General features: G+C 45.0%; 1 protein-coding gene across 1 annotated transcript; it reads right to left on the bottom strand.

Annotated features, from left to right (window-relative positions):
- Nucleotides 1-4,888: 4,888 nt before the first annotated feature.
- Nucleotides 4,889-17,903, bottom strand: LOC110494753 (adenosine receptor A1). The gene is made up of 3 exons (XM_021570083.3): nt 16,738-17,903; nt 9,176-9,470; nt 4,889-6,845 (listed from the first exon to the last, which is right to left on the bottom strand). Exons 1-3 carry the CDS (start codon nt 17,076-17,078, stop codon nt 6,462-6,464), a joined length of 1,020 nt encoding a protein of 339 aa, XP_021425758.2. The 5' UTR covers nt 17,079-17,903; the 3' UTR covers nt 4,889-6,461.
- Nucleotides 17,904-20,677: the final 2,774 nt, after the last annotated feature.

Below are 20,677 nucleotides of genomic sequence, written 5' to 3'. Positions count from 1 at the left end.
GTGCTGTAGAGACAGAGTTAAAAACATCAGGTCCGGGACAAGGTTGCACGTCCGGTGAACAGATCAGGGTTCCATAGTCGCAGGCAGAACAGTTGAAACTGGAGCAACAGCACGACCAGGTGGGCTGGGGACAGCAAGGAGTCATCAGGCCAGGTAGTTCTGAGGCATGGTCCTAGGGCTCTCTCTCGAGAAAGAGAGAGAGAATTAGAGGGATCATACTTAAATTCACACAGGACACCGGATAAGACAGAAGAAATACTCCAGATATAACAGACTGACCCAGCATAATAACTGAAGGCTGAGACAGGAGGGGTCGGGAGACACAGTGGCCCCGTCCGACTATACCCCAGACGGCCAACCAGGCAGGACATAACTACATCCACTTTTCCAAAGCACAGCCCCCACACCACTAGAGGGATATTTTCAACCACCAACTTACTACCCTGAGACAAGGCCGAGTATAGCCCATGAAGATCTCCCCCACGGCACAAACCCAATAGGGGCGCCAACCCGGACAAGAAGATCACGCCAGAGACTCAACCCACTCAAGTGACGCACCCCTTCTAGGGAAGAGCATCAGTAAGCCAGTGACTCAGCCCCTGTAATAGGGTTAGAGGTAGAGAATCCCAGTGGAGAGAGGGGAACCAGCCAGGCAGAGACAGCAAGGGTGATTTGTCGCTCCAGTGCCTTTCCGTTCACCTTCACACTCCTGGGCCAGACTACACTCAATCATAAGACCTACTGGCAAGATGAGTCTTCAATAAAGGCTTAAAGGTCAAGACCGAGTCTGCGTCTCTCACATGGATAGGCAGACCATTCCATAAAAATGTAGCCCTATAGGCGAAAGCCCTGCAAGGGGAACCTTGGCATCACCCAGACATGCCCTTCCTGTAAATGTATTTTTATTTTTTATTATTTAGTCAGTTATGAACAAATTCTTATTTACAATGACGGCCTACCCAGGCCAAACCCGGACAACGCTTGGCCAATTGTACGCCGCCCTATGGGACACCCAATCACGGCCGTATGTGATGCAGCCTGGATAAATGGAAAAGGGAGGACACTTGATTCAGGTTGGTGACATTTTACCTGGTCAAAACAGTTGAGTTTTGTCCCAATTCACCTTCATAACCTAGCCTGGTTGAACCAGCCTGATCGCTGCATTTACCATTATATTTATGATTATACTTATTACCCAAGATGACATAGCAGTCAGACGTCCTTTGTCCTCGTCTTTTATATTTATGTACTCCTTTCTTCGCATATAATTAAAATATTTTATTTTCCAAAAACTCAACTTCAAAACACTCTCCTGTAACCCGCCTCACCAACTAAAAGAAAAAAGTATTATTTACGTCAAATCTGAAATCCACAATAGAAACTAGCCAGAAGCTAGCCTGTTTACTGGCTAACGTTAGTATTCAGCTCACCACGGTTTGTGGTCATCAGCTATCCTTTAGCTCGAAAAGCTATCGGCAGTTTTGTACAACACGACTCAGACCAGAACATACCCAACCTATTTTTTCTCTCCATATCCCCGGATTTCAACCGCAAGCTCTGGACATTTACACCTGGATCTCGCAGCTAGCTAGCTGCTATCCGTGTGACTATTGGCTTACGTCGATCACGGAGCAAACATCAATTATTCCGGAGCTAGCCAGCTGAAGAGTTCCATCAGCCACTCCTGGGCTACAATCACCTATCCGGACCCATTTTACTGCCGATGCGGAGCCCCACCGGGCCTTCACGACTGGACTACCGACGTTGTCTGCCCGAGGGAGTTATCCAACTGGCCCCTCCGTCGCGACGTAACCTGAACGCCCATCTGCAGCCCGCTAATCGTTAGCTGTCTTATCGACTGCTATCTGAATAGGTCTATCGGCCAATTTTTCTTGGGTCACTATAACTATCTATTTTGCCAATTGGATTGATCCCACAAGGAACCACACTAATCTACCGACGGAAATGCACGAAGTGGCTAAAAACAGACATCCTATGCTAGCTTGCTACCGATGGCCCGGCTAGCTGTCTAAATCACCATAACCCCAACCAACCTCACTACTCACTGGACCCTTATGATCACTCGACTAAGCATGCCTTTCATTAATGTCAATATGCCTTGTCCATTGCTGTTCTGGTTAGTGTTTATTGGCTTATTTCACTGTAGAGCCTCTAGCCCTGCTCATTATACCTTATCCAACCTTTCAGTTCCACCACCCACACATGCGATGCCATCACCTGGTTTCAATGATGTTTCTAGAGACAATATCTCTCTCATCATCACTCAATACCTAGGTTTACCTCCACTGTATTCACATCCTACCATACCTTTGTCTGTACATTATACCTTGAAGCTATTTTATCGCCCCCAGATACCTCCTTTTACTCTCTGTTCCAGATGACCAATTCTCATAGCTTTTAGCCGTACCCTTATCCTACTCCTTCTCTGTTCCTCTGCTGATGTAGAGCTGAATCCAGGCCCTGCAGTGCCTAGCTCCACTCCTATTCCCCAGGTGTTCTCTTTTGATGACTTCTGTAACCGTAATAGTCTTGGTTTCATGCATGTTAACATTAGAAGCCTCCTCCCTAAGTTTGTTTTATTCACTGCTTTAGCACACTCTGCCAACCCAGATGTTCTAGCCATGTCTGAATCCTGGCTTAGGAAGACCACCAAAAATTCTGAAATCTTTATCCCTAACTACAACATTTTCAGACAAGATAGAACGGCCAAAGGGGGCGGCTATCTACTGCAAAGATAGCCTGCAGAGTTCTGTCCTACTATCTAGGTCTCTACCCAAACAATTTGAACTTCTTCTTTTAAAAATCCACCTCTCTAAAAAACAAGTCCCTAACCGTTGCCGCCTGACATAGACCACCCTCTGCCCCCAGCTGTGCTCTGGACTCCATATGTGAACTGATTGCCCCCCATCTATCTTCAGAGCTCGTGCTGCTAGGCGACCTAAACTGGAACATGATTAACACCCCAGCAATCCTACAATCTAAGCTTGATGCCCTCAATCTCACACAAATGATCAATGAACCTACCAGGTACCACCCCAAAGCCGTAAACACGGGCAACCTCATAGATATCATCCTAACCAACTTGCCCTCTAAATACACCTCTGATAGTGATCTCATCCCGTCAGTAGAGGATGCCTGGTATTTTTTTTTAAATTCATTCCTCACCATCTTAAATAAGCATGCCCCATTCAAGAAATTTAGAACCAGGAACAGATATAGCCTATGGTTCTCTCCAGACCTGACTGCCCTTAACCAACACAAAAACATCCTATGGCGTTCTACATTAGCATCGAACAGCCTCCGTGATATGCAACTTTTCAGCGAAGATAGAAACCAATATACACAGGCAGTTAGAAAAGCCAAGGCTAGCTTTTTCAAGCAGAGAAAAAGTTCTGGGACACTGTAAAGTCCATGGAGAATAAGAATACCTCCTCCCAGCTGCCCACTGCACTGAAGATAGGAAACACTGTCACCACCGATAAATCCACTATAATTGAGAATATCAACCAGCATTTTTCTACGGCTGGCCATGCTTTCCACCAGGCTACCCATACCCCGGTCAACAGCACTGCACCCCCCACAGCAACTCGCCCAAGCATTTCCCATTTCTCCTTCTCCCAAATCGAGTCAGCTGATGTTCTGAAAGAGCTGCAACATCTGGACCCCTACAAATCAGCCGGGCTAGACACTCTGGAACCTTTCTTTCTAAAATGATCTGCCGAAATTGTTGTCACCCCTATTACTAGCCTGTTCAACCTCTCTTTCGTGTCGTTTGAGATTCCCAAAGATTGGAAAGCAGCTGCGGTCATCCCCATCTTCAAAGGGGGGGGACACCCTTGACCCAAACTGCTACAGACCTATATCTATCCTACCCTGCCTTTCTAAGTTCTTCGAAAGCCAAGTCAACAAACAGATTACCGACCATTTTGAATCCCACCATACCTTCTCCACTATGCAATCTGGTTTCAGAGCTGGTCATGGGTGCCACGCTCAAGGTCCTAAACGATGTCTTAACCGCCATCGATAAGAAACAATACTGTGCAGACGTATTCATTGACCTGGCCAAGGCTTTCGACTCTGTCAATCACCACATTCTCATCGGCAGACTCGATAGCCTTGGTTTCTCAAATGATTGCCTCGCCTGGTTCACCAACTACTTCTCTGATAGAGTTCAGTGTGTCAAATCGGAGGGCCTGTTGTCCGGACCTCTGGCAGTCTCTATGGGGGTGCCACAGGGTTCAATTGTTGGACCGACTCTCTTCTCTGTATACATCAATGATGTCGCTCTTGCTGCTGGTGAGTCTCTGATCCACCTCTACGCAGACGACACCATTCTGTATACTTTTGGCCCTTCTTTGGACACTGTGTTAACAACCCTCCAGGCGAGCTTCAATGCCATACAACTCTCTTTCCGTGGCCTCCAATTGCTCTTAAATACAAGTAAAACTAAATGCATGCTCTTCAACCGATCGCTGCCTGCACCTGCCCGCCTGTCCATCACTACTCTGGATGGCTCTGACTTAGAATATGTGGACAACTACAAATACCTAGGTGTCTGGTTAGACTGTAAGCTCTCCTTCCAGACTCCGGGTTGGATGCGCGCTGTGTTAAGAAGCAGTGCGGCTTGGTTGGGTTGTGTATCGGAGGACGCGTGACTTTCAACCTTCGTCTCTCCCGAGCCCGTACGTGAGTTGTAGCGATGAGACAAGATAGTAGTAGCTACTAAAACAATTGGAGACCACGAAATTGGGGCGAAAAATGGGTAAAAATAAATAAATAAAAATAATGGTGAAATAAAAATAAAGAAATATTAAACGTCACATATTACAATATCTGAAGCGAAATAGAAAAGTGAGTGCAGGCTAGATTAGAAAGAGAAGAGTTTATTTCCAAAACACCAGAACTCCAATTGTTTTAGTATATATCTGTTTTCAGAAATGTTGGTATTTTATTGTTTAAATTACTTATGAAAGGGAGAGAGTTTTTTTCTCACTAATCACGGCATGGGGTTGAGACAAAAATACACACTTTTTTTGCAAAATGGATATATATATCCGCCTCACTCTCAGAGAAATAAGTGGTACTGATAGGTTTTACACAGTCTAATGTAACTAATAACTACATTTTTAATAAAGAACTATACAAATTATACATCATTTTTATAATTCATACAGTAATATGAGATCTGTATGTAAAACATTTACATGAGATATTTTAATTATTTTGCAGATGCTCCAGAGTGATTTACAGTTAGTGCATTCATATTAAGCTAATTAGGCGAGACAACCACATGTCACAGTCAAATATACAGGATACAAACATTCCATTACAGCTAAACAATGGACATATAGTGTTTTGAAAAAAAAACACACCATTTAATTCACATCTAAAATCTATGAATTAAAATTCTGATGTTACACACACACACAAACACACACAGACACACATGAAGGTACCCATAAGCAATCATTTCAGATGAAAACACAACACAACTGTGAAAAATTGGTGGATATCGCATTTTTGGAAATGAACTCTTAATTTCAAAACAACCCTCTCTTTGTCCTTCTGTCCAGAGTTGTACATGTATGTAAAGTAGGCCTATATGGCTCTGCTTCTGACCCACAGTGCCCTGTGGTGCGTAAGGTTATGGAATATTTTATTTCAGTATCGGAGGAATGAGCTTTTTCTCTTCCTTATACAGAATGAGAGAGAGATTTAGCTTTGCGATCATGTGAGGTTGTCCGTATAGATGGAGAAGCCCTGCCCTCCAACCATCTGACACTGATACTGTAGTCATAGGGTGCATCTTAAGTGGCACCCTAATAGTGCACTACTTTTGACCAGAGACTATGTGGGTCATGTTTAAAAGTAGCGCAGTGTTTATTATGTGCTACTAACGAACACTTAGTGATTGAGTTAAAAAAGTTCCTATCGGTACCTTCTGGAAGCCCTTTGGCCCATAGGACATGATTGTTCCCTAAGCCAATAGGAGATGGTTAGTCATTGTTAGTAGTTCTGACATTCCTTTTAATTCGGAATCCTAATCACCATGGTGACCTGATGACGCCATTGTTCTGTTCAGTTGCATTGTCTTACGTCAGGTCAGATAATGTCATATAGGAGTGACGACATTCTGCTGCATTCTAGAATGAAGAGAGATCAGATAACCAATGGTGTCAGAACTTAGTCACCTAGGTAACCTAGTGGATAGTTCAGCCAATCCAGTCCACCTTGTGTGAGGTAACATTTCAACACTCAGTCTGTAACATTCCTTTCAAGAACGCCCTCACTGTGTGGGGTCAAACTGAGGTTAGGGTCCCTCCCACCACCTCCACATCTTTCTCTAACCAGCAGGCAAATCAACATAGAAACCGTTCTCATGTACATCCGTCTGAACTAATAATCCAGTGTCTTCACATCCCGACATCTTCATCACCAGATCAGACGTCATCGTCGTCATCATTCGCCCTCAGCCTCCTCTCCACTCCACTCTGGCCCCTCTGACTTCCTCTCTGGGGCAGCTTGCCCACCGGGTCCCTACACAGCACATACTGCTCCCAGATCTTACGGAACGCATTCCGGAATTTCTTGATGCGGAATGCGTAGACGATTGGGTTGACGGCAGAGTTGCCGTGCGTGAGCAGGATGGCGATGTAGATAAGGAATATGGGCTTTTTACAGTCCGGACAGAACAGCGTGATACAGTTGAGGATGTGTAGAGGAAGCCAGCTGATGGCAAACAGGAAGAGGACCAGGGCCAGGGACTTGGCTAGTTTAAGTTCCTTCCCATAGTAACGGCTTGGGTCCGTGTGGCTCGCCGTCACCTGGGATAGGAGGGAGAAGAGGAAGGAGATTTAGACTTCAGATTCAGAGGTTGGTCTTTTGGAAAACTTTAGAGCATTATACATTTCTGTAATGCATTCTTACAAGTTAACCAATGTTATCTCTGGTAAAAAAAACTAACTTATTCTATTCCATTGTATTGTATTCTAAGTGTGTTTCATTTGCACAGCAGTGTGTCCTGGGTGGAGTGAGTTGCCACTTGATTTGAAAAACCTGTCATTTCAGCCGACAATCAGCAACTCTGCTCAATAATGTCTGTCTATGCTGTCAGCCCTGAGGGGGATAACCTGTTCTGTTACCGTTCTGGTGCGTGCCACAGGACTGCTGATTTCTACATCAAATGTAAACTCCTCCACTGCCTTCCACCTCCCTCTGTCTGCCTCCGCCTTCCTCCCTCCATCAACTCCCTCTAACTCACTCCTCCTCCCTCCAACTCCTTTCATCGCCCTCCACCTCCCTCTACCTCCCTCCACCACCCTCTAATGCCCTCCACCTCCCTCCACCCCCCTCTAATGCCCTCTACCTCCCTCCACCACCCTCTACCTCCCTCCACCTCCCTCTACCTACCTCTGCCTTCCTCCCTCCATCAACTCCCTCTAACTCACTCCTCCTCCCTCCAACTCCTTTCATCGCCCTCCACCTCCCTCTACCTCCCTCCACCACCCTCTAATGCCCTCCACCTCCCTCTACCTTCCTCCACCACCCTCTAATGCCCTTCACCTCCCTCTACCTCCCTCCACCACCCTCTAATGCCCTCCACCTCCCTCTACCTCCCTCCACCACCCTCTAATGCCCTTCACCTCCCTCCACCTCCCTCTAATGCCCTCCACCTCCCTCTAATGCCCTCCACCTCCCTCTACCTCCCTCCACCTCCCTCTAATGCCCTCCACCTCCGTCTAATGCCCTCCACCTCCCTCTACCTCCCTCTAATGCCCTCCACCTCCCTCTACCTCCCTCCACCTCCGTCTAATGCCCTCCACCTCCCTCGACCTCCCTCTAATGCCCTCCACCTCCCTCTACCTCCCTCCACCTCCGTCTAATGCCCTCCACCTCCCTCTAATGCCCTCCACCTCCCTCTACCTCCCTCTAATGCCTTCCACCTCCCTCTAATGCCCTCCACCTCCCTCCACCTCCCTCTACCTCCCTCTAATGCCCTCCACCTCCCTCTACCTCCCTCCACCTCCGTCTAATGCCCTCCACCTCCCTCTACCTCCCTCTCCCTCCCTCTAATGCCCTCCACCTCCCTTTACCTCCCTCCACCTCCCTCTAATGCCCCCCACCTCCCTCCACCTCCCTCTAATGCCCTCCACCTCCCTCTAATGCCCTCCACCTCCCTCTACCTCGCTCTAATGCCCTCCACCTCCTTCTACCTCCCTCCACCTCCCTCTCCCTCCCTCCACCTCCCTCTAATGCCCTCCACCTCCTTCTACCGCCCTCCACCTCCCTCTACCTCCCTCCACCTCCCTCTACCTTGATCCACCTCCCTCCACCTCCCTCTAATGCCCTCCATCTCCTTCTACCTCCCTCGAATGCCCTCCACCTCCCTCTACCTCCCTCCACCTCTCTCTAATGCCCTCCACCTCCCTCTAATGCCCTCCACCTCCCTCTACCTCCCTCTAATGCCCTCCACCTCCCTCTAATGCCCTCCACCTGCTTCTACCTCCCTCTACCTCCCTCCACCTCCCTCTAATGCCCTCCACCTCCCTCTAATGCCCTCTACCTCCCTCCACCTCCTTCTACCTCCCTCCACCTCCCTCTAATGCCCTCCACCTCCTTCTACCTCCCTCTACCTCCCTCCACCTCCCTCTAATGCCCTCCACCTCCTTCTAACTCCCTCTACCTCCCTCCACCTTCCTCTACCTCCCTCCACCTCCCTCTACCTCCCTCCACCTCCTTCTACCTCCCTCTACCTCCCTCCACCTCCCTCCAAGTCCCTCCACCTCCCTCTAATGCCCTCCACCTCCTTCTACCTCTGCTATGCTTATCAAACACACTCAGTTCATTCTGTCCTATTCATCTGACTCTAGTCTAGTCTAGACAAGTGACCTTCATAGTGACCTTCATCCTGGTCCCAGGTCTGTTTGTGCTGTCTTTTCAACTCCTTTAGTTAATGCCATGTGACAATGACCCTAGGAGTTGTCAAGATCGAACAAACAGATCTGGGACCAGGCTATGCTCCTTGTCAAGCTGCCAGTGGATCATCTGATTCTATAGCCTGGTTGAACCAGACTGAACGTTGCCGTCACCATTGTTTCAACTTAATGAGCGTCATCTTTAACAGGGCTGTTTATTGTAGATTGTAGACAGTCACCTTCTTGTTGAGCTGCCGGTGTATCATGTAAAAGATCTCAGCATAGATGAGCAGCATGAGGATGAGGGGCGGCAGCACCCAGCTGAAGAAGTTGAAGTAAACCATGTAGTCCATGCTGATGACGGTCTCAAACTGACACGTCACTAAGAGGTCCGTGGTCACCAGGGATCCGTTGTCACGGAGACGCTGCAGGTTGTTCCAGCCCAGCATGGGCGTCAAGCCGACTACGATGGCAACCATCCAACACACCACCACCGCCGTACCCGCGCGCCGCGGAGTCACCACGCGCTTGTAGCTATGGAGACAGGAGACAAAAAATGGGGGAGGTGTTAGTGTATACTGACTGAGCTGTACCTCTTTTAGTTCCCATTACATAATTTTTTAGTTCCCATTTACATGATATTTTAGTTCCCATTTACATTGTATTTTTGTTCCCATTACATCATTTTTTTGTTCCCATTTACATGATCTGTGTAGATCTACGTGTAGACCATCTATCTAATGCTGTCTGGTCCAAACGAGTATGCCATTGTTGCCGCCCGTACCATTGAATGCAAGGCAAGCCAAGTACCCTTTGACCTCCCTTGATAAAAAAAAAAAAGTATACAAATTTGCCAATCAGCATTGAGCTAAACTGAGTGTGCTCAACTGTGATTGGTCCTGGCGCAGCAAAAAAAGTGTAAAGGGAAGCCAGCTTGGATTTTGGCGTCACTCCTATCAAATCGCATTAAGATCATACGTTATCGACAGAAACAACTTAAACTGTTGCATCTCCCTTGTGTTGTCCTCCGGTGGCTAGCTAGCTAAAATGGACAATTTCCTAAATTAGCCATGGATGTGCTTGTGCTTTTTGCATGGATGTGCTTGTGCTACTTGTGCTTTTTGCATGGATGTGCTTGTGCTACTTGTGCTTTTTGCATGGATGTGCTTGTGCTACTTGTGCTTTTTGCATGGATGTGCTTGTGCTACTTGTGCTTTTTGCATGGATGTGCTTGTGCTACTTGTGCTTTTTGCATGGATGTGCTTGTGCTACTTGTGCTTTTTGCATGGATGTGCTTGTGCTACTTGTGCTTTTTGCATGGATGTGCTTGCGCTACTTATGCTTTTTGCATGGATGTGCTTGTGCTACTTGTGCTTTTTGCATGGATGTGCTTGTGCTACTTGTGCTTTTTGCATGGATGTGCTTGTGCTACTTGTGCTTTTTGCATGGATGTGCTTGTGCTACTTGTGCTACTTGTGCTACTTGTGCTTTTTGCATGGATGTGCTTGTGCTACTTGTGCTACTTGTGCTACTTGTGCTTTTTGCATGGATGTGCTTGTGCTACTTGTGCTACTTGTGCTACTTGTGCTTTGTGATCCACGCACCACTGCAGGATATGAGAGTATATCCAACAAGCTCCAAATCTTGGCTGACTGACTAATGTTCCGAGAAAAGAATCACTGCGATTGGCTTGTGTCCACCGTGTTCTACAGTCCATGGTACAGTATGTCGGTACCTCACTGGACTGTCTACAACTCCGTCAAACTTTTGAATTACATCCAAGTTTATGATTCAAATCTGGGATTCTTTCCTCCTTTTGAAGGTCATCGCTGAGTCACGATACAAGAGGAATGAACTGATGTGCTCTGCTCACACACCAGAGCAGAGGAAGCATTGCTGTTAGACATCTTTGGTTAGGGTGAGTTTGCTAAAGGAGTTGCTTCTCTGAGGTGTGAAAGTACAACACACACACACCCTCAGACAACAAGTAAATAATCTCAAGAGAAACCTACATATACCCACAAATCTTTAACACACACTCACAGAAACACATACTTTTTTGCTGTCTCTTTGCCAACCCTACTGACTCTCTACACATTCTCTCCCCTTCCGGTCTCTTTCCCTCTCTCTGTCTCTGTCTCTTTCTCTCTCACACATTCTCTCTCTCTCTCTCTCTCTCTCTCTCTCTCTGTCTCTTTCTCTCTCACACATTCTCTCTCTCTCTCTCTCTTTCACTCACTCACTCACACACTCACACACACTCTCTTTCTCTCTCTCTCTCTTTCACTCACTCACTCACTCACTCACTCACTCACTCACACACACACTCTTTCTCTCTCTCTCTCTCTCTCTCTCTCTCTCTCACACACACACATTCTCTCTCGCTCTCTCCCTCTCTCTCGCTCTCTCTCTCACACACACACACTCTCTCCTCTCCCTCTTTCTCTCTTTCACACATTCGCTCTCTCTCTCACGTACTCTCCCTCCCTCTCGCTTTTTCTCTCTCGCTTTTTCTCTCTCTCTCTCTCGCTCTCTCGCTCTCTCTCGCTCTCTCTCTCTCTCACACACACACATTCTCTCTCTCTTTCACTCACACACACACACTCTCTCTCTCTCTCTCTCACACACACACATTCTCTCTCGCTCCCTCTCTCTCCTACTCTCTCTCGCTCTCTCTCTCTCACACACACACTCTCTCCTCTCCCTCTCTCTCTCTTTCACACATCCGCTCTCTCTCTCACACATTCTCCCTCTCTCTCACACATACTCTCTCTCACGTACTCTCCCTCCCTCTCGCTTTCTCTCTCTCTCTCTCTCACACACACACACACACACACACACACACACACACACACAGTGGGTGGTGTGATGCATACACTTCTGAGGATAAATGGTCTCTCACAGGAAGCTGGAAGGAGAACCCACTGAGTAATCTGCCACAGGGCTGCCAGGATATAAAACACTCGCTGCCACTCAATGTCACACACACACAGGCGCAAACATAGACACATACGCAAGCGCACACACATACAGTATGTGCGTATTCACACGCACACACACACCAGTCTCATAATGTCACTGAGGACACACACACACATTCACAGACCATCAATCTCCTAAGAAGCAGTCGGTCAATGAGTGCTTAGGCTATCTTCCTTAAGTGCGTATAAATGATCCAGTAGACGTTGCTTCTGGAATAGCTCTTCAATAATTCCTTTCATTGATCTGTACGTTTAATGTTTCCCTGTGCATTCATATGCAGGGCAATATTTCCGGCAACCTTTGTTGACTAAATGGACCCTTTCACTATCAACTCCTCTAATAAATGAGGAGTGGCCCAGATGGCACCCTATTCCCCATTATAATTGACTATTTTTGACCAGGACCCATAAGGAATAGGATGGTATTTTGGATGCATCCTATGTTAACTTCAGAGTCCCGGGCAGGGTGGCAGCCTGAGACATCTTCAGATCAGCCAACCAACCACAATAATCACATTGATCAATTATGCGTTCAATGGCAAACTAACTGTAGCTTCCTTTTACAGCCATGCTTTGCAAATCATGTTTTTTGTTGTTGTTGTAAAGGATCTCAAATGCAGCCAGGTTAACATTTATATGAAATGCCCTTACGTTGATTACTTTTTTCAAATCCAATAATTTCCCCATATTGATTCAACATTCACATAGATTTTTTGGTTTGAAATGACGTGCAAACAACGTTGATTTAACAATTTTTTTGCCCAGTGGGGATGAATGGGTAACTTATACCAATGTTTCTGGCACGAGACAGTTCGTTAAGTATTCTCGAGTGAACAAGAATGCCAGTGTGTGTGGTATGTTTTTTCTATATCATATCTCTATCATATCTCTATCATATCTTTATCATATCACTATCATATCTCTATCATGTCTATCATATCTATCATATCTCTATCATGTCTATCATATCTCTATCATATCTTTATCATATCACTATCATATCTCTATCATATCTTTATCATATCTTTATCATATCACTATCATATCTCTATCATGTCTATCATATCTATCATATCTCTATCATGTCTATCATATCTATCATATCTCTATCATGTCTATCATATCTCTATCATATCTTTATCATATCTCTATCATATCTCTATCATGTCTATCATATCTCTATCATATCTCTATCATATCTTTATCATATCTCTATCAAATCTTTATCATATCTATCATATCTCTATCATATCTTTATCATATCTCTATCATATCTTTATCATATCTATAATATCTATATCATTTCTCTATCATATCTCTATCATATCTCTAAACCTCTCATATTTCTCCAAACACATTGATTAACCCTACAAGATGTGTAAATGTATATTTTCTGTGTATTTTCTTTACTACTGGTTATTTGGTCATCACCCCTGCTACTGTCTGAGATGAATGCTCAGTGCTCTGTAAAAATGGAGCTTGTCAAAACAATCTTATGTCTGATTTATCGCTCGTTCCACTGAGCAAGGCATTCCATTTAATCTCCCCCCGAACCTGGAAAACCAACTAAGAAAATAACTTTTCCCCAAATTCTCCTCAATTGAATCTTCCTCAATATTCAGTCAAACTCAAATCAAATTATCTTGGCCAGGCCACAATTGTAAATGAGAACTTGTTCTCAACTTGCCTACCTGGTTAAATAAAGATGAAATAAAAAACCTTCTTAATTAAACCTATCAAACTAAGCCACTGAGGCTATTGAGTTCTGAACATTCCGACTTGCTAACACCTACACGTAGCCTAAGAGATAATTAAAAATGGAACGTGTCGTGATAATTTAATGAATTTCTTATTTTATCTGACTGTTACTTCTACACATGTAAGCTATTGGACATGTGTGAGCAACCTGGACTCGGGTAGAAGTAACAATAGTACATGTACATCCGGGACACTCCAATTAGTATGATATGTTTGGTACAGTGCATTAGGATTGTTTTCAGACCCCTTGACTTTTTCCACATTTTGTTACGTTACAGCCTTATTCTAACATTGATTCAATCGTTTTTTTTCCCTCATCAATCTACACACAATACCCCATAATGACATCACAATACCCCATAATGACATCACACTACCCCATAATGACATCACACTACCCCATAATGACATCACAATACCCCATAATGACATCACACTACCCCATAATGACATCCCAATACCCCATAATGACATGACATGCAAATTTATTAAAGACAAAAAACTGAAATAATACATCTACATAAGTATTCAGACCCTTTATTCAGTACTTTGTTGAAGCACCTTTGGCAGCGATTACAGCCTCGAGTCTTCTTGGGTATGACGCTACAAGCTTGGCACATCTGTATTTGGGGAGTTTCTCCCATTCTTCTCTGTAGATCCGCTCAAGCTCTGTCAGGTTGGATGGGGAGCGTCGCTGCACAGCTATTTTCAGGTCTCCCCAGAGGTGTTAAATCGGGTTCAAGGCCAGGCTCTGCCTGGGCCATTCAAGGACATTTAGAGACTTGTCCCGAAGCCACTCCTGCATTGTCTTGGTTGTGTGCTTAGGGTTGTTGTCCTGTTGGAAGGTGAACCTTCGCCCCAGTCTGAGCACTCTGGAGTAGATTTTCATCAAGGATCTCTCTGTACTTTGCTCTGTTCATCTTTCCCTCGATGCTGACTAATCTCCCAGTCCCTGCCTCTGAAAAACATCTTCACAGCATGATGCTGCCACCACCATGCTTCACCAAAGGGATGGTGCCAGGTTTCCTCCCGATGTGACACTTGGCATTCAGGCCAAAGAGTTCAATCTTGAGTTCATCAGACAAGATAATCTTGTTTCTCATGGTCTGAAAGTCTTTAGGTGCCGTTTGGAAAACTCCAAGCAGGCTGTCATGTGCCTTTTACTGAGCAATGGTCCATCTGGCCACTCTACCATAAAGGCCTAATTGGTGGAGTGCTGCAGAGATGGTTGTCCTTCTGGAAGGTTCTTCCATCTCCACAGACGAACTCTGGAGCTCTGCCAGAGTGACCATCACGTTCTTGGTCAGCTCGCTGGCCTTTCTCTCCTGATTGGTCAGTTTGGTTGGGTGGCGAGCTCTAGAAAGAGACTTGGTGGTTCCAAACGTCTTCCATTTTAGAATGATGTAGGCCACTGTGTTCTTGGGGACCTTAAATGCTGCAGACATTTTTTGGTACCCTTCCCCAGATCTGTGCCTCAACACAATCCTGTCTCTGAGCTCTTCTTGACAATTCCTTCGACCTCATGGCTTGGATTTTTGCTCTGACATGCACTGTCAACTGTGGGACCTTATATAGAACAGGTGTGTGCCTTTCCAAATCATGTCTAATCAATTGAATTTACCACAGGTGGACTCCAATCAAGTTGTATACAAACATCTCAAGGATGATCACTGAAAACAGGATGCACCTGAGCACAATTTCAAGTCTGATAGCAAAGGGTCTAAATACTTTTTCTAAAAACAGTTTTCGCTTTGTCATTATAGGGTATTGTGATGTCATTATGGGGTATTGTGATGTCATTGTGGGGTATTGTGATGTCATTATGGTGTATTGTGATGTCATTATGGTGTATTGTGATGTCATTATGGTGTATTGTGATGTCATTATGGTGTATTGTGATGTCATTATGGTGTATTGTGATGTCATTATGGTGTATTGTGATGTCATTATGGTGTATTGTGATGTCATTATGGGGTATTGTGTGTAGATTGATGAGAAAAACATTTATGTAATCCATTTAAGAATAAGGCTGTAATGTAACAAAATGTGGAAAAAGGGAAGGGGTCTGAAAACTTTCCGAATGAACTGTATATATTTATTTGTGGATTATCCATTTCTTATGATGTGTTACGAATTAATATTATATTTTACAAATTTTAAAAACTATGATATGTTACGATTTCCAATTTATTGTGGCTAACGTTAGCTAGGTGGCTAGCGCTAGGCTATGGTTTAAGGTTATGGTTAAGGTTTGGATTAGGAGTTAGGATAAAGTGTTAAGGTTAGGGGAACGGTTAGCTAACATGCAAAATAGCTCAAAAGTAGTAAGTAGTTGCAAAGTTGCTAATTAGGAAAAATGCCAAAGTTTCCCGTGATGAGATTTGAACACGCAACCTTCAGGTTGCTAGACGTTCACGTTATATGCTTCCCCATTCACCCCAACTAACCACCTATAAGTAACCTTTTGTATTGTGTAACCATACCAAACTTAACAAACAGTATAATACTAATTTGAGTGTCCTGTATTTACGTTTACTATGTTGCGCCTATGCGCCTAGTCTATGACTAGGTGGTCAACACATGGTAAGGTTTTAACTCTCTTTAGGAGAGCATACCTCAAAACTGGTGTGGAATTCAACAGCTATGAAATTCCCTCAAAGGCAAATAGAGCAGGTATGCTACACACATCTCACCTTGACTATGATGAACATGGACTTGACCTCAACTGAGACTGGCTATGTATTGAACATAACAATGTCTGTATGGTCTGTCTGTGGGTGAAGTATCTCTGTGTTAGTATCTCTTTCTGAGAGCTGACTGTGCCTGTCTGGCAAAACTGTCAATAGGCTGTATTGTTTAAGCTATAATAAATAGGCTGAATAGCCTATTCAGGAAATCAGGCAACAAAATAGCAAAATAACAAAATATCTCAGATGCCATTGCCAACAAACAAACGAGACAGATGTTAAACCCGGTGACCTTGGAAAACGAAAGCTTTCAAACAGAGACAATAAGAAAAGCCCAATATAAAGGCTATCCCTTCTCTTTCTCTCATTTTTTACCTCATGGGTATTTTGACTCTCAGGTAACGGTCGATAGCGATGGCCAGCAGGGCGAGGATGGAACTCTGCGTGAGCACCAGCACGGTGCATGCGACCAGCAGGCAGCTGTAGAAGTGCGTTTTGAGCCCGATGCTGATGGTGATGGCCAACGGGATGACCAAAGCCCCCACCGCAATATCCGCCAAAGCCAGAGACACTATGAAACAGAAGGTGGTGTCCCGCAGAGAACGGTTTATCCGTACCGCCCAGACCACCATCACGTTCCCGATCACAGAGGACACGGCGATAATCACCTCCATCCCGATGTAGAGGGCTTGGGCAGGCGGCAGACCAGACGGCATCCTGTCGGTAGCCTGGCGGCCCGGTTGTCTGGTTCTGTTAGTACTTTAGAAAGACAGGATGGAGAAGTTCTAGTATTCCTTTATGGAACTCGGGGAGCCACTGGAACTCTTGTTTGCGCATGGCGTTCTGTCTTATTCGATCCGTCCTAGGAGGATATTGCCCTAGATATCATTGCACTAAGGTTGTGCAGTCCTTTTGGAGACTGCTTTACTGAACATAATATGGACTTTGTTTTGGACACATCATGCGTCCTGTGGTGTCAGTGAAAGTCGGTTACCTTGGTGAACCACTCCCTAAAAATGAGGAGGAACAATTTTTCCAGTAAAAGTGTGATTGAGTCAAACTGGCGCCGGAGGTCCTTGTCCACAGTTTCCCAATTCAGCTCGCATCACCACTAGTCGTCATCATTAGTCAGAGTAGAAAGTTGAAAAATAGAATATCTGAGACTGGTGTCATCAACGGTTAAAGCTGTCAGGGAATGAAAATAATAACGTTAACGCATTGCCCGAACTATTAATCAGCTTAAATATTACCCATTCTCCTCTCCTTCAATTGTGATTTTCAGCTTCTTTTCACATGCAAGCTTTCGCGTAAAATCCAGTCTTCTTTGCCAAAACGTTTGTTTGGTAGAATGGTTTTCAAAATAGGAAAATAATCAAATGAACCGAACTGTCCCGAACTCATTGACGGTGCGCTCACCTCCAATACAATAGGCTATCTGGTTATTAGCAGCGAGTGTATTCTCTGCTCCGCTCTCTCTGCATACTACTTTATGTGAAGTCACATGCGCCGGCGGACCTCTGTGCTCACCAATCCGAATGGACAAAAGAGGGGGGTGGGTGTTGGTGCCGCTTGGTGCCGGCCATCTAGAGAGATGGAGAAAATATTAAATTCGATCATGGTCTAGCATATGGTTTATTTACTGGATGCCCTTGCAATTCATATTGTCAAGGTCATGGTAGTGTATAAAACCATTTGGTGTGATTGAGAAATGCTCCTTATTTTTATGCTAGAAGGCGGAATATAATGACACACAATGTTAATAAAGAATATATAATAAGGGACATTGTCATTAGTTCCCCATACTCTTCGATGTTGCGTACTGTTACAGTATGTCTCATGGGTTTCATAACCACATCTGTCTTTATAGAGGGCTTGGTTGTATAGCAACAAAACCAGCAACAAAACCTACGCATGCGCAACTATGGGACAAGACAGACCGGGTTGGTTTAGATTGTTGACAGTATGTAATCTATATTTCATCTCCAAAATTGATTGAAAACATAAATACATTTACACAATGAACACTTGTTGTCTATCAAATACATTGTTACAGTTGTTGGTTAGAGCATATATTTTTTTTTTACATATTAGCATTCATTAGAAATCAACCAAAACACCCCAAAACAAGATATAGTATCAAGAACAAGATTGAACTACATTAAACAAGTCACTTACCATTCCCTACATGGCAGTTTCTTGTCATTGTTGGTAGCTACCTGGCCATCCAGAATCATAACAACTCATGGACTTCTGCCCCTTTGAAGTGTGTGCCTCGTTTTCGTGACTTTAACCCATCTACACTACATGAATAAAAGTATGTGGACACCTGCTCGTCGAACATCTCATTCCAAAACACAATGGGCATTAATATGGAGTTGGTCCCCCCTTCGCTGCTATAACAGCCTCCACTCTTCTGGGAAGGCTTTCCACTAGATGTTGGAACATTGCAGCGGGGACTTGTTAGTGTGCTCAGGCACTGATGTTGGGCGATTAGGCCTGACTTGCAGTCGGCGTTCCAATTCATCCCAAAGGTGTTCGATGGAGTTGAGGTCAGGGCTCTGTGCAGGCCTGTCAAGTTCTTCCACACAGATCTCGACAAACCATTTCTGTATGGACCTCGCTTTGTGCACGGGGGGCATTGTCATGCTGAAACAGGAAAGGGCCTTCCCCAAACTGTTGCCACAAAGTTGGAAGCACATAATAATCTAGAATGACGTGCTGTAGCATTAAAATTTCCCTATGGAGATTGCATGGCTGTGTGCTCGATTTTATACACCTGTCAGAAACGGGTGTGGCTGAAATAGCCAGAATCCACAAATTTGAAGTGGTGTCCACATACAACTGCAGTGTGTATGGATGTGCAAATGGCACAACCCTAATACAATTCCTCCCCTCCTACATGAACCGTCGGGAGAGTCGGTTCTACAAGTCCAAGCGTCTAGGTGCCCGCCTATCACTTGTAGGATAACGGTGGTCAACCAGACTCTCAATAACAATGTCTTTAGACTGTGGCATTGACACAGATGTGGGCATATGGGTAGCCTGTGTCACAATCTTGTCATGTACTGTGTGTGCGACTGAGTCACTTTTGTGAGAACCTGACTGTGAGCCGCTAGGTGATGACTGCTGGGTCAGGGTGTCAACCAGTAACAGTTCTGGACCACTACCCATTTGTGGTTCTGTCGCTGTTGCTTTACTCAACAGTGACTGATCTGTGTGCCTTTTCCAGGTGACGTACTCTGTAGTCTGGACAGTGTAGCACACAGGACCAGTCTGAGCAATGACTGTAGCAGGAACCCACTTTGGTCTGTTGAGGTAGTTCCTAGCTAAGACAGTTTCTCCAGGTTTGAAATGCTCTGTTCTTTGCTCTGTTTTAATTGTATTTAACCTTTATTTAACTAGGCAAGTCAGTTAAGAATAAATTCTTATTTACAATGATGGCCAGTTGACAACGTTTGTGTCAAGGCTCAGGAGAAAACCCAGATGCAGACAGTTTCGAAGTAACAAAAGTTTATTACAAAAACAAGGGGGCAGGCAAATGACAGGTCAAGGGCAGGCAGAAGTCAGTAGTCCGGAGCAGAGGCAGGAAAAAACAGGAACTTAAAACAGACAGGAGCACAGGAAAAAACGCTGCTAGGCTTGACGAAACAAAATGAACTGGCAACAGACAAACAGAGAACACAGGTATAAGTACACTGAGGATAATGGGGAAGATGGGCGACACCTGGAGGGGGGTGGAGACAAGCACAAAGACAGGTGAAACAGATCCCGGGTGTGACAGTTTGACTTCACTCTCCTCTTGACGTCTTAATGTGTTGTACGCCATTCAGCTGCCGTCCGTTGTCGCTAATGAGTTGGAGGGGCGGTCAAAAATATCGAAACACTTTTCCAAGCTTCTCAATGGTCTTCTCTGCAGTAGTAGACCTCATGATGGCAACCTCTGGCCACTTGCTATGAGCATCCATGACCTAGAGAAAAACATTGCCTTTTGAAAGGACCTGCAAAGTGTATGTGTAAGCGTTGCCACGCTTCCTCCAGCCAATCCCACAGATAAAGAGGAGCAAGTTGAGGTACGTTGTGAACATTTCTTCTCAATGCTTCCATCCAATCCAGGCCACCAGAAGTAGATTTGCATGATTTCCTTAATGAGAACAATTCCACAATGACCTCAGTGTAGCTGTTGCAACACTGGTTTCCTCAGCGAAGGCGGAATGATAACTCTCCTCCCCCACAGCAGACAACTGGACTGTACTGACAGCTCAGTTTTCCTCAAAAGGTAAGGTTTCAATTCCGGAGCATCTCCTATGGCTTTACC

This window comes from Oncorhynchus mykiss, chromosome 17, assembly GCF_057628025.1.
Source record: "Oncorhynchus mykiss isolate SJ-2025 chromosome 17, ASM5762802v1, whole genome shotgun sequence".
Classification (NCBI taxonomy): Eukaryota; Metazoa; Chordata; class Actinopteri; order Salmoniformes; family Salmonidae; genus Oncorhynchus; species Oncorhynchus mykiss.
The sequence above is the reverse complement of the archived record's forward strand: the minus strand, read 5'-3'. Positions and strand labels throughout refer to the sequence as shown.

Coding starts and splice junctions, on each gene's coding strand:
- LOC110494753 (XM_021570083.3), bottom strand. CDS start 17,078: ATGCCGTCTGGTCTGCCGCCTGCCCAAGCCCTCTACATCGGGATGGAG. Junction 9,471..16,737: donor AGAGTCAAAATACCCATGAG/GTAAAAAATGAG, acceptor CTGTCTCCATAG/CTACAAGCGCGTGGTGACTC. Junction 6,846..9,175: donor ACCGGCAGCTCAACAAGAAG/GTGACTGTCTAC, acceptor CTCCTATCCCAG/GTGACGGCGAGCCACACGGA.